General features: G+C 28.1%; 2 protein-coding genes across 4 annotated transcripts in view; one reads left to right on the top strand and one right to left on the bottom strand.

The window, feature by feature from the left end:
* The window catches only part of LOC119668518 (neuronal membrane glycoprotein M6-a), a 36,017-nt gene extending 30,759 nt beyond the window's left edge, over positions 1-5,258 (top strand). For both annotated transcript variants that reach the window (XM_038078056.1, XM_038078055.1), the window contains 4 exons: positions 1,043-1,202; positions 1,358-1,517; positions 1,875-2,019; positions 4,825-5,258. In XM_038078056.1, coding sequence (XP_037933984.1) covers positions 1,043-1,202; positions 1,358-1,517; positions 1,875-2,019; positions 4,825-5,102 — 743 coding nt within the window. In that variant the 3' untranslated portion in view covers positions 5,103-5,258. The remainder of the gene's footprint in view (positions 1-1,042; positions 1,203-1,357; positions 1,518-1,874; positions 2,020-4,824) is intronic.
* Positions 5,259-7,288: 2,030 nt separating this feature from the next.
* On the bottom strand, positions 7,289-10,487 carry LOC119669560 (serine/threonine-protein kinase PLK4). 2 transcript variants are annotated; one of them, XM_038079503.1, is made up of 9 exons: positions 10,277-10,487; positions 10,100-10,195; positions 9,649-10,042; positions 9,216-9,596; positions 8,575-9,154; positions 8,415-8,516; positions 7,997-8,354; positions 7,783-7,935; positions 7,289-7,719 (listed from the first exon to the last, which is right to left on the bottom strand). In XM_038079503.1, the coding sequence occupies exons 1-9, from the start codon at positions 10,328-10,330 to the stop codon at positions 7,414-7,416; spliced, it is 2,424 nt and encodes an 807-aa protein (XP_037935431.1). In that variant the 5' UTR covers positions 10,331-10,487; the 3' UTR covers positions 7,289-7,413. The 2 variants fall into 2 exon arrangements, with proteins under 2 accessions (XP_037935431.1, XP_037935430.1); XM_038079502.1 differs by having other exon boundaries at positions 7,997-8,516; positions 10,277-10,486.
* Between the last annotated feature and the right edge of the window lie 2,985 nt (positions 10,488-13,472).

The raw sequence follows: 13,472 nt of genomic DNA on the forward strand, positions 1-13,472 counted from the left end.
AAATCTCTATCTCTGATATTACGAACGGGAGCACACGCACATTATTTTGTTCATATGTAACGTATGAATGTGCTGCCAACTTCTTTGCACACAAAGGGGAGAGACGAAATAAAATAGAAATGTTCTGTGATTTGAGCTGCAAATATATGAGCACACCTAACAAGTATAGCAGCAAAGAGTATATATACTCTATGATAGCAGCTAACAGAAGCAAATTGATTGAGTTTTCATAGACAATTATATTTAATTGTTTTTGCTAAAACTTTAAAAAATATATATGTATATGGAAATGTAATAATTAATAATAATTCTTGATGTGAAGATACCTAATAAATTTATATACCTATGTTATTTGACATTTTGCAAATTATGTTAGGGTGTTCACCGCACACCTCCGCACCTTAGAGCAATCGTCACTGGTACTCGTATTAGAACTTAAAAATCTTGCCAAAGTTTAGCCAGTGTAGGCCTCAAGTTTGGGACATTGTATTGAACAGCAGAGCGTTATTGAATATTCTATAGTTTTAGTTTGTAAATTGTAACAACGGTCAATTTAACAAACAAAAATAAAGATGAGAATTATTTATACTACATATAAATGATATGTAACTACAATTTTTTATTTGTTGAGCTTATATATATGAGATTGCGTTCATTGCATCAAAATTTTATTATAAAAAATGCGATCAATGGTAAAATAGAAGCATATGAATCTCATAAATTATTTTAAACTCTTAATTATTATTAAATATCTGAAAACAAATATAACAAAAAATAACATCTATTATCAAAAGGTATTATATATTATTTTAATATCATAGAAAAGTATAATGAAGCAAAATGCCTTAGTTCCTATGCTAAACTCTCTATTCTTCTCTGCTTGTAGTTCTTCACTTAATCAAAATATATAAGTATATTAAACAGACTTTTTTATATAATTCTTCTATTTTTATTATTTCTATCAAAAATATCTGTTTTAATTGCTTTAACATCTATTAAAAATCACAATTATATATCTATTTACTTGATTTCTTGCTATTAGGAGATTGCTGTCAATCATGTATGGCCAGAATACCATATGCCACCCTCATCGCAACGCTTATGTGCCTACTGGGTGTTGGCATATTTTGCGGCACGATGTACCGAGGCGCTTCATTAACAATTATTATGTTGGATCAAGTTTTTCATCTACGCTTAATTTGGTAAGTTCAAAATCTTAAACATTGCCAATCAGGCTTATTAAAAAACTTTTTCCATTAAAATTCTTTTCGTTTTAAATTAATTAATTATCAATCTTCTGAACTCTTTTCAACTCTTTTATTGCCATTTTGCCTACGCTGGTAATGATTTTCAACAGGATTGAAGCAGTGCAAATGATTTTCGTTATAATTGGCGCTGGTATGGCAGCACTTGGATTTATGATACTCTTCGTTGGATTCTTGGCAACTGGAGCGACACGTTACAAAGTCTACAGAGCGTGGCGTTCAAGAGTGGGTGGACGCATTTCATGTGCAGTGGTAAGTGATACAATGGATTATTGAAGAAAAAAAAATAACAACATAACGGTAATTATTGCAAAACCAGGGTTAATGACAATATTTGATGGTAAATTTCACTTGGTCGGTGGCAGTTACAATGAAAGAACTCAATCACGAATAAAGACAGAGTTTTTGTTCCGTAAAACTTAATTAGTCGTTATGAACAATTAAAGTTAATTAGTAAAAGTATTTAAAAACTAGGACATTCACATATAAAAGTTGAAGCCATTTTAATTAGTAGAGAAAATTATTTTGCGACAATTTTAATTATTTTGCTGCCTAATCTTACCGAATTATTTATAATTAATATTAACTATAATGAAATTTATTTTACAGCTTATGGGACTAACGTATTTGTTAAACTTCGTTTGGATTTTAATCTTGTGCTTCCTGGTTATAGTCACCTTCATATATACCATGTTTTGGAATATGTGCTCAAGTGTGGAACGATCTCTTAGTTGTATTGACCTAACTCAATTTCGTAAGTATTATGTTTTCATTAAATAAATTTTGTATGGATGTAATCAAATGTAGTTTTTTCTGAAGAGTTTAATATAAATATGTTAGTTATGAAATATTAACCTTAAAATTTGTATAGCCAAATTGGTTGTATCACCAAATTGTTCAGTTTTTAAGGCATCTTCAATGAATGTTTTAAACGAATTTCTAATTCAAGTTTTATTTATCTGAAACAAAGAAAAAGCAGGTACTTACTATAAATATAAAATCAAATTCAAAAAAAAAAATTATCTAATTATTCTGGGAGTGATTAGCACAGAACATGTACCGGTCTCACAATTGAGGTCATTCCAGGAGTAATTTAAAGAAATTAACGTCTAAGATTTTGTTTTGCAAAGTTTTCACTGAGTCTGCTGTCAGAATGTCCGATTCAACCGCATTTATGTCTATATATGGCATGATTCCGAAATTCCGGCAACACTCATTTGACCACGGATGTTATTAAATTTTTGACAGCTATTTTTTTCATTACGCTATATGTCAAAGTAACTTAATTTACAAGATATAAAGCTTTTAAATTAGAAATGAAAACGAGCTTTATGAAAACGTTTACATGAAAACGACCCACAATAAGTAAACGGGATATCTAGCACGTCTATTTGTTGTTAACCGTTGTTCATGCAATAAATATAAAACACGTATAGACTATTTGCACTTGGATTTTGTTAGTGTGAACAAGAGAAAATGTATACAACTCCATTACAAAGGGAAAAAAATTACTCAAAAATGTTGACTCTACGTAAAATCTTTGTTAGTGTAATCGCGAAATCAAAATCACACTCTATATATTTCTTCAGGAATCAGTATTTAAACGCATTCAGTGGCGCTCCCAAGATTGTGTCAAAGCGTGGATATATATTACAGAATGTTTTTTTTTTTTGCAATGTTTCTGTAGTGTGTTATTTGAAGATTATAGTATTAAGCATATGTCTATCCACTAATCCTCTCTTCCTTGGATATATCACTGGTCATACTCCATAGTCCAACATTACTTATGGGATTCGGTTACCGTATACTCATGGTTTGACTCAAACGTTTGTAGCAAAAGCTGTCTAGCCACCCATCAATTGCGTTGTGAGTAACTGGGTTGTGGTTCTAATAGCCCAGTTTCCAGGTCCGTCAATTGGTTCTTGGTATTCGGAATGCAGTAGTTAGTTTATTACAGAATTAATTAATAACGTTGCTGCTAAGGAAATTGCAGATATTCGCAGAAAAAGCATTACAAACATCTTAACAAATAACCTAAACGATTTTAGCACTATTTGAAGAATATTTTTATAAAAATAATGTTTAATATTCTAGCTTGTACTAACTTATTAATAGACAAAACTTAAATTGTAAATAGTTTTATGAGCATAGATTGTCTAGATCAATATTATAAAAAAACTAATATACGCAATGTGCGATTGAAGAATCTAATCCGGAAATTTAAAACTTGACTCAGGTATAATTTTAATTGGTTAACTATATCAAGGGGCACCCATAGATAATAATTGCAGAAAATGATTTCATGATTAACTAACTAACTGTTTCCTAACTAAAGAGCATAAAGAGCAGAATTCATGTGCCAAGATTTGGGAAAAAAGTGGAAAAGAGTGATCCATTTTCAATATCAACCAAAATACATGATATTAACAAAAGTCTACCGAAAAACAAACTTGAGGTTTATTAAGAATAATATAGTTTACCATAAGCTACACTTATGCCGTTTTCTATCGGTAAAACTGGAGTAACTTTTTCTCGAGTGTTATACAGAATAGCCAGACTAGCAAGATTACCCTGAAATTAACAACTTTTTTGTATGACTATACAAATAAAGTGTGATTTGATTCAATATATGTATGTAATTATAACAAATATAAATGTCTACTAACACTTTTAGGGTAATGTTAGATTACCCTAAAGATGTTAGAATTGGCAACAAAATTTAACAGATGAAGTAAATCTAGATTGAATCCAGATTTTCGCAAGGGATGGAAGAATGCATTATGCAAGAAAGGCTATACTAAATATGGCGCCATTAGAATGTCCATCTGTGTTGCACGCGACTTGGTATTTCTTAGACAACAGTTGATTATGCTCTTTTATAAGAAACAGTTTCGAATTCGCATGAAGGCATGCGACGGCAACCAGCTGTAATCCGAAGTTCTGTGTTTTAACATGCTTGGATGTTAGTCTATTGCATCTCGAAGAGTTGCGGTGTCCATACTGGAGCTGCATAAGCGCAAAAGTTATGTATGTGCTCAGTAGGGTTTCTTTGTCTTTTTTCTAAGAACAAGTTGCTAGTGCTTTTAACACGTTATTGTGAAATTTTAATCGATTAATCAAAATACTGTCGAGAACGATACCTAGGTTCTTAGATTTTGTGGTGGTGGGCATCCTGAACCCATATTAATAGACAGAGTCATGAATACCTCATTAGTTGAGGAAGTAAAGAAGGTACTTGTGGATTTATGTGGTGGTAGGTGAAGATTTCTATCAAACAAAAACAATGCCACATAGGGGAGGTACGAGAATATATTAAATTCATTGCACAATGTAGAGGGGTGCTGGCACATCGTAAAGATTGTGCAGTCGTCTGCATAATTTATGACTCTGACTCCCTCAGGGAGGTCTAGAAGTCATTTAGGCTTATAGTTAAATTGTTTATCTTAAACGATTCAAATATGCTAATAATAATTTATTTAAAATAAATTTTTTTGGTATATATATATATATATTTAAATTAAACTCAATTATAATCAAAACATTTTTTAAACTCTTACAGATTTTATGTTTCCACCCCAAACCAAATTAGAAGATATGAAAATTTGTGAGAAATATGAAATCAAGGCCTTTTGTAAGGACGGAGTGGAAAATGCTGAGGTCATGTTCATCCTAGCTACTCTTGCTACACTCTTAGTTATACTAAGTTTAGTGCATTACTTGATGTGCTTGGCGGCAAATTATTCAAAAATTCGGGATCATGAAAAGTTTCAAGAACTGCAGGAAATCCAAAATTTGAATGAACTAGAGTACAGTGCAACATCGAAAGATCGATTCTAGGACATATTTCAGAAGATTCATTTTGAGCTTAAGGAAAAATAAAAATAGGGAACAATATCAAATAGCAGAAATACAGACAAAAACGATACTAAACGAAAGCAATCATTTGACTTTTTATTTAATATACATTACAGCCTCTTCATGTATTATTTTATAAAATTTAGAATTTAGTTCTTATGTTAGTTTGTATTTTAATTATATTGAATAAATTTAGTTATTAATTTATTTTTTTAAGTTAATACAATACCAAGGAATATAAACATATCGTTTTTTATGAAAAATATTTTAAATTAATATATGAAAAATTAGTATCAAAATTTGGTGCTCTTTTAAGGAAACAAAAATAATTTTCATCCTGCACGTATAAGTTCGTTCTAATTTCATTTAAATAACTTTATAAGAAACCAATAAGTTTATTTGTGTATTTAATAATAGCACAATTTTCGGTCTAATCTACATTAACAATAATTTGAAGTTTATTTATATCAAATTAATTAAACAAGAAAAATTCATCTTCAGTACATTTTATCTGCCACCAAAAACAGACGGACATAATAATTACAAAACACTAATACCACTATTAGTATTAGAAAATACCAACAACATGTGGAAACCAAATGAAAGATTAGTCCTCATGGATAAAAAACATTCATTTACATTCATTCATACAAACCCAATACTTCACCAATATCCAAACATTAAGTTAATCGTGTCTTAAGACCTGCATTATATACATCATAATGTAGTAAGATGTGATAAAGACGAAATTAACATTAACTAGCTGACGACCGAAACATTTCACTAACTTTATTAGAAGTAATAATTAATTTTAAAATATTTTAATTTCTTTATTTTACTATTATTTAAGTACTTTAAGGAATATTTGTTTCTGTATTAAATATCATTTCTTATCAATAAACATAATTGAAATATGAATCAATGTTTAAGTCTTTTTATTTATTACTTTGTAAAAGTTCATTTATACTTATTTTATAAACAATACTTAAAGTTTTAATAATTTAGTGCTTTTTCATACAACATTCTGCAAAAATATTATTTTTAATACATACACACAAAATATATATGTACAATTATTGTCACATTTTGCTCAAAATGAATTCTTCTGAATTGCAAATATTTGCTTAAAATTAAATTATAATTAAATTATTGTAATGCAATTAAAGCTGCATTAAAAACATAAAATAAAAAAATAAACTCATTTAACTTATACTAAATTAATCTATCATTCATCCTTAACTTAAATAGCAATATTATACATTTTTATATATAATATAAATTTAAATTGCGAACTTCGTCCATTTAACTAGTTTTTTTCCGTCAAAGTTTACAATTAGTATTGTCAAAAACAATATACATTAAACTAACATAAGTACAATTATATCTCATTATTAATTATATAATTAATAATAAAATTAATTATTTTTCGTTATACATTAAGATATTATAAATATGCATAATCAATTGTAGATATTGATTAATCTTAAAGCAATACGATCTCGGGAACCGATCAATATTAAATATTTATATAAATGTAACAAAATCATTTTCTTAATGGTTTGATATAAGAAACATATTTTTAATGGTTATTCCATTCCATATGTAAATCTACAATCAACGAACTAGAAAAATTATTTTATTTTTTTATATTTTATTCTATTTACTAATAAAATTATTTAAAAATATAATATTATACCTTTACAATATAAGCTATATAAACTATGAAGGGTATATTTTTGACAATATACTTGTCACTTTTAGGAAGCATAAATTTTTATTTAATCTTATATAGTAAATGAACTTATATAATTTACTAAAAATATTAAGTTAAAATACTTCATACATATATATAAAATTATTACCTAATGTTTAAACTATAATAAGCAATAAATTTTGAAATAATTATGAAACGTATTTTTCATAACTGATTTTCTATATAAAGAAAACCTTAAATACGTAAGTATTTAACTATGATATTTAAATTATAATAAATAAATATCAGAGGTTTGCCGTTATAAAATGTTGATTTTACTTTATATAAAGATTTTGCTCTATTTAGTAAAATTTGTTGTACATATAACTTTGTTTTATATTTATTTTAATCCTAAATTAAAACGTTTATATCAAAAATATGCAAATAATTATATAAAATAAACACTATATGCAAATACAATGATAGTAATCATTTCCATGGGAATGAAAAAATAAATATTTAAAATATAAAGAACTGTGTACATTTTAAAAAATAATAAGTCCAAAATAAAGATATGATGATAAATCAATATGCATATGTCTAGCGGAAAAATTTCATAGGTGAGTTACTTAGTGGTTGCGGTGCAATTACTTTCGGTTTCAGAGCGGAATATTGATAATTATCATTTAAACGCCGACTTAATAAAGGAGCATCTTTTAACTGTAATTCAATCAATGGCAGTGCTGATAATTTTTCTCTAACCAAAAATGGCAGTTCGTCATGTATACCAAAATGGGTAGAAATACCATTGCTTTGTGTATGGGTGAATCCACCACCGTGCTCTCTTGGTATGATAGATATTAGTGATCCATCATTAAATTGTACTTGTATAACACCATGTGATAACTAAGAAAAAGACAAAGATTGATTAAAGATTTTAGATTTATATTTTCAAGAATAAAGTATTACCTCCGTTGCAATACCAATTCCAGGTATGTTTACGCATTTAATCGGAATATTTTGACTGGCTGCACGTATCTCCTCATGTGTTAATTGTGTGTTTCCATAAGAATGTTCATTACGCGTTGATGAAATTGTGCTTACTGTAAAATTAAATGAACCCTACATACAATAAAAATGTTATTATATGTATACTTATTTCACATTTTATTTAACAGAATACCTGTTCTGACTTTGGTGTGGAGAATGCAAACTTTATGTTACTATTTGTTGAATTTGTCGCAATATATTCCTTTTTTATCTCATTGCTTGGACGGCGCCCGATAATTACAGGAAAACAGCTATTACTTCCAGAATTCAATATTTCTAAAGCATTGCAAACAGTTTTACAATGTTCTAAACATTCTCTATAATGTTCAAGTAATTGATTTGCTTCTAAATTTTTAAAATCAAACAATTGTTTCCCATTCTGATCAAAAACCTTTAAATCTTCCGAAGATGATTGTGTAACTTTAGCTCCAGAATAGAAAGATATTTCGAAGTCTTGCATACTTTCCATAAGATGGCATTTAGCTTGTTTACTAAAATATGTAACTTTAGGTGTTTTACTTTTAACGAGATTTACAAAACGTGAGGCATACACATATTTCTTCCAATGTCTTGTGGGTAAACTCTCATAACTATACGTAAAGCTATCACCAATGTCTGAGGTATTAAGGGGTTGTTCCCGTATAGGCAACCCTCTAAAAATATTAAATATTAAATTATTCTTAAAAATTGCAATTATATAATAAAATTTACCTTCCGGGATCGGGTTGGTATATTATTATTCGGTTGCCATCACAGGATATTCGACAAATGTCAGTGATGCGATTTTCATTAAATTTATTTTTATATTTAATAAACTCGATCACCACTTCTCCATTATCTAAAATACTCATTATAGCATTTTTTGTTTTATAACGTGTAGCAAGCAATCTGGTAGTATTCAAAGGAGGAACTGATATACATTCATCAACTACTTTTTGGGTTTTAATTATACAATTGTTTTCTTTTGCAGTACCAGTGGTTGGGATACCAGGGATCATGAATGGAGTAGTCTCTATATCTATATTTGTACCTAAAGCCTTGAAGTATTTATTTTCTTGATTTTCATTACGATTAGATGTTCCAAGCACATAGTTTTTTTCTTTTTTTACTGAGTGCATTTGGGATGGCTTTTGCCAATCTAAGTCCATACTATCACATTCCGAAAAATGTGTTTGAATAACCGGCACATTGAAGTTATTATTATTTAGTTGATTATCATTTCGATTTTCTGAAGGTTTATGAGAATATCCATTCATTGAAATTACATGAGGGCGTGATGAACTAGAACTGCCTAAAAAAATATATAATATATACAATAAAATATGTCAGTTGTCAAATAAAAATTTACATACTACTAGAAAAAGTAACTATCCCACTATCGCTACTTGTAGTACTCTGATTAATACAATTTACAGCAGCAGCCGATCCAGCAGCTGTTGGATACATATATCGGATCATAAATGGATGTTTTAATACTTGCGTGAGACCTATGCGTTCAAGAGGACTTTTCTTGAGTAGTTTTCTTATTAAGTCTTGCGCTTCGTGTGAAATATGTCCTGGTATATAAAAATCAGAAGCTATTACTTTATTCAGTGTAGATTGCACTGCGTCAGAATCAAATGGTGGTTTTCCAACTAATAATGTATACAGTAAGCAACCTAAACCCCACACATCAGCTGGAAGTCCATGTGATGAACGAGAAATAACCTCTGGAGAAATGTAGTTTGGAGTTCCTATATAAAAATTGAAAAATTATTACACAAACTTAATTATGTTATATATTACCACACATTGTGATGTGTTTTTCATCAGGACGCTTTAATTGCGTTGCTAACCCAAAATCTGCAATTTTAATATGCATATCTTTACTAAGTAATAGATTTGAGAGTGATATATCGCGGTGCATTATCTGATTAGAATGCAAGTATAGAAGACCAGAAACAACCTGCTGTAATACGATAGCTGCTTCTGATTCTTTCATTGTACGATTTAAATTATGTTTCAGGAATCTGTGAAGTTCGCCATTATGTGCCAGTTCTAATACCAAATACACATAATTGTTATCTTGAAAGAATGTGAATAATTCTAGTACAGATGGATGCTTTAATCGTGATTGAATTTCCACTTCCTGACGAACACGACTTGCCATTCCAGCCCCCTGTATCAATTTCTTATCAATCTGAAACACAGAATATTAAAATGTAATATTAAATTAAATGTTATTTTTCTAACGTACCATTTTTATAGCAACCATTTGATTTGTCTTTAAGCAACGGGCCTTGTAAACACTAGCAAATCCACCTTTTCCTAACAAGTTAAGGACTTCGTAGTCCTACAATAATAATGTTATTTAACAAAAATACTTTTATATATATAAATATATATATAAAGGTATATATATGATATGAAGTACCTCAATTTTTTCACCAAACGCACTGTGCAATGACATACTTTTAATATTTTTCATTTGAAATAATGTTAAACACACAATTTGTAAACATTTGTCGTTCAAAGTAAGAACTGCCGAAAACAGAGGACGCTTCAATCAAACGAGCAGTGTTGTAAAAAGCTATATTTTAGTACCAAACAAAATATGCACACCACTTATAGTATGTTCTCATTGCCTTCGTTGAAGCAGTTTATTTGTTTTAGATCGCTAATAAAGTTTTAATTAACCATATAAAGAGATTTTGTGGTTTCTAAGTTACGAACAAATTAAGGGAAATTACTCCAAAAATGTTGAAAGCAACATTGCGTAACATATTTCCCAAAAAGGAAATGATCGGAATTTGGTATGTCTGACATATTAAACAATATATAATTAAACAGGAAACAAATAAGACAAGCAAAAAAGAGATAAGAACTGATGCTAATATACGATGAAATCATAATTTGATTAATATAAATTGATGTAGTTACAGTGGGAACATGGTATAATAGCATTAATATGAATGCCTTTATTCATTTATAGTTAATGTAGTGTTTAAAGTCTGAATTATTTTTTAATATTTATTATTTCCAATAAATAAAATATTTTCAACATACGTGCTACACTCTAATATTTTTAATTCAATTTAAATCAGAAAATCAAAAATATCTAAATATTTTATTTCTATCAATCTGCTTGATATATCTGCAAATCATCTGAGCCTTGGTTGCATTTTCAAAGTTTTGTGAACCAAGCCAATAATTTACACAAATACTGTCAAAATGATCGCACAATATTTATATAATTAAAAAAATTCGACTTTTATTGTCGTATGCAACCTGATTTATTGATAATGAACTCATTTATATAATAACAATTTGTATGAAAAATCATACTCATTAGCGACGTTAATGAGCATAACCGCCTAAATGAGACAGTGTAAATACGTTATAAGTAATAAAATGATAAACATCTTAATGCAAAATCGCAAAAAGGGGAAAAAACTCGTTTTTTTTTATTTAAATATTTATTTCTATCAATAACTATTTAGGCAAAACATAACATAATATAACAACTTTAAATTTATAATTGCTTACATATATTATCATAAAAATATTTTTTCACACAATAACTTCCTACTACATACTGCAGTATGTAAATTAATATTCCTCTTTCATTCTTTAAAAAAATAACGATATTAAATACACAAAATAAATTGATGTTAAATTGTGTGTTATATTGAAGTCAACACATTATACTGGATTCACAGAAGACTTCTGTTTGTCATTTTAGCAGTCATGTTTATAGTTTTAGCTATCAATTGTTGTTGATTTCAATGCAAAATGAGAATTTTTGACATCTAAAATTACAAACAAACTCTTGTGTAAATTTAGTAATTAATGAATTTCAACGAAAGAAATGTGTTGATCTGGACACATTAATGGTTTGTTTAAATTAGTCGTACAGATTGATATACAATTCAAACAATTCTAAAAATTTTTGTTTCGTTTGCTAAAAAAAAGTGCACAAAGTGCAGAAACTATCAGATATAAAAAGATATGAAATGAATTCTATTGAAAGCTAACTTAATATTTTTAATCATAAGTTCAAATATGTCCACGCTTTTTCAATTAACTTATTTTCGCAACTAGATTGATAATTATGTACTAGTTTGTAATATATCCACTACTAAAATACTTTCAAATAATTTTTGTAAAACAAGCCATTCATTTAAAAATTGCCTTCGTGTAAAAGAATGCGACCTCGAAACATTGTGGAAAACACGTCTGCAAACAAAATCAAATTTTAGAAATGTCAAGAATAGGTTTTGTTCTTTCTGAGGTTGTCTTTAAATTTTTATTACTTTTAATAATTTTTAAATTTTTAATTTCAAGTTTTTACGATATTTGCAATTTCTGTGTTTTTGTTTTTTTATAGTGTGCTAATCGTCAGAGTTAGGTTTTACTCGCAAAAATTTTGTGAATGTTCACTGGAAATATGTTGCAAAATTCTAGTCATCTGTTAAAATCATATAAGCATTTCATTTGGTAATAAATTCAAATACATAAATAAGTAAATTAATTTAAGTATATTTGATGAAAATGCTAACCATTGTCCTTCTAATATTCATTTTGTTTTCTTTTATTTAAATTAATTAATTTTTAGTGTTTACAATTTTTATATATCATATTGTGTACAACACCACCAAAACCATATGTCAAAAATAAGCATTTAACATATTTTAAAAGTGATACCAACTTTTTTCAACCAGACTTAATGAGTTTTTTACAACTCGTTAGAATTTTTCCTAATCAAGCATAGTCGTTTTTCTGTTTTATGTTCCTATTGACATATTCTTGAATAACACTTTAATCTTATTTGTTTGTCTCATTTTGCTGATTACCGGTTAAATGAGCAAATTTATTGTTACCGATTTAAGCATAAAAATAGCTCAGGCAAGGTTGAGAGGCAGTGTGTTGATATAAAAGCATAACACTCACAAGTATACAATAATAATTTCAATTAAAACATCAACTATAAATTTTATATAATAGAATATTCCTACAATATTAACAACAAAACGTAATTTTCGTATTCTTCATAATATACTACTATTTTTAATAAGGGCACACTTTTTAACATTCGGTTCATGTCGTTGTGAACTAGACAATATTTTATGCGGAAAAAAATTTCACCTATGATATCCGCAGACACTTTCAATGTTCTTAAAAAAGAATTTTTGTATGAAATGCCTTTAATAAACAAGTATATTGTTTCTATTATAATATATTTTCCATGCTGTGCTCAATTCGTATGAAGATAGTAAAAATATGTTATTACGGCAACAAGTTCATATAATACTTTTATAACGTGTTGAAATTTAATTTATTTTAATATATGAAAGTGCAATGTGAGTTAAAAGAGACAAAAATTATATTCTGTAGTGATTTACGTGTAAATACAAACGAAATAACTATTTCATCCAATAAAAGTGGGTTATTGAACATAAATTAAAGCACAATTTTTACCTGTCAAATATAATAAGTGAAATCTTAAATACTCGGTTAAGTATTGCTGATGTGGTTAATTGAATTTTGAGATGCAGGGTTGCATTTTTGTACATGTTTTTTTTATAATATTATAATCGTTTTGCTTCAAATATTTTTAATGAATGTTATTA

This window comes from Teleopsis dalmanni, chromosome 1 (assembly GCF_002237135.1).
Source record: "Teleopsis dalmanni isolate 2A chromosome 1, ASM223713v2, whole genome shotgun sequence".
In the NCBI taxonomy this organism is placed as follows: domain Eukaryota; kingdom Metazoa; phylum Arthropoda; class Insecta; order Diptera; family Diopsidae; genus Teleopsis; species Teleopsis dalmanni.

Excerpts from the sequence above, each read along its gene's own strand:
- LOC119669560 (XM_038079502.1), bottom strand. The coding sequence starts at position 10,330 with ATGAAAAATATTAAAAGTATGTCATTGCACAGTGCGTTTGGTGAAAAA. Across the intron at positions 10,196-10,276 it reads CGTTTGGTGAAAAAATTGAG|GACTACGAAGTCCTTAACTT; the intron begins GTACTTCATATC and ends TTATTATTGTAG. Across the intron at positions 9,155-9,215 it reads GATAGTTACTTTTTCTAGTA|GCAGTTCTAGTTCATCACGC; the intron begins GTATGTAAATTT and ends ATATTTTTTTAG.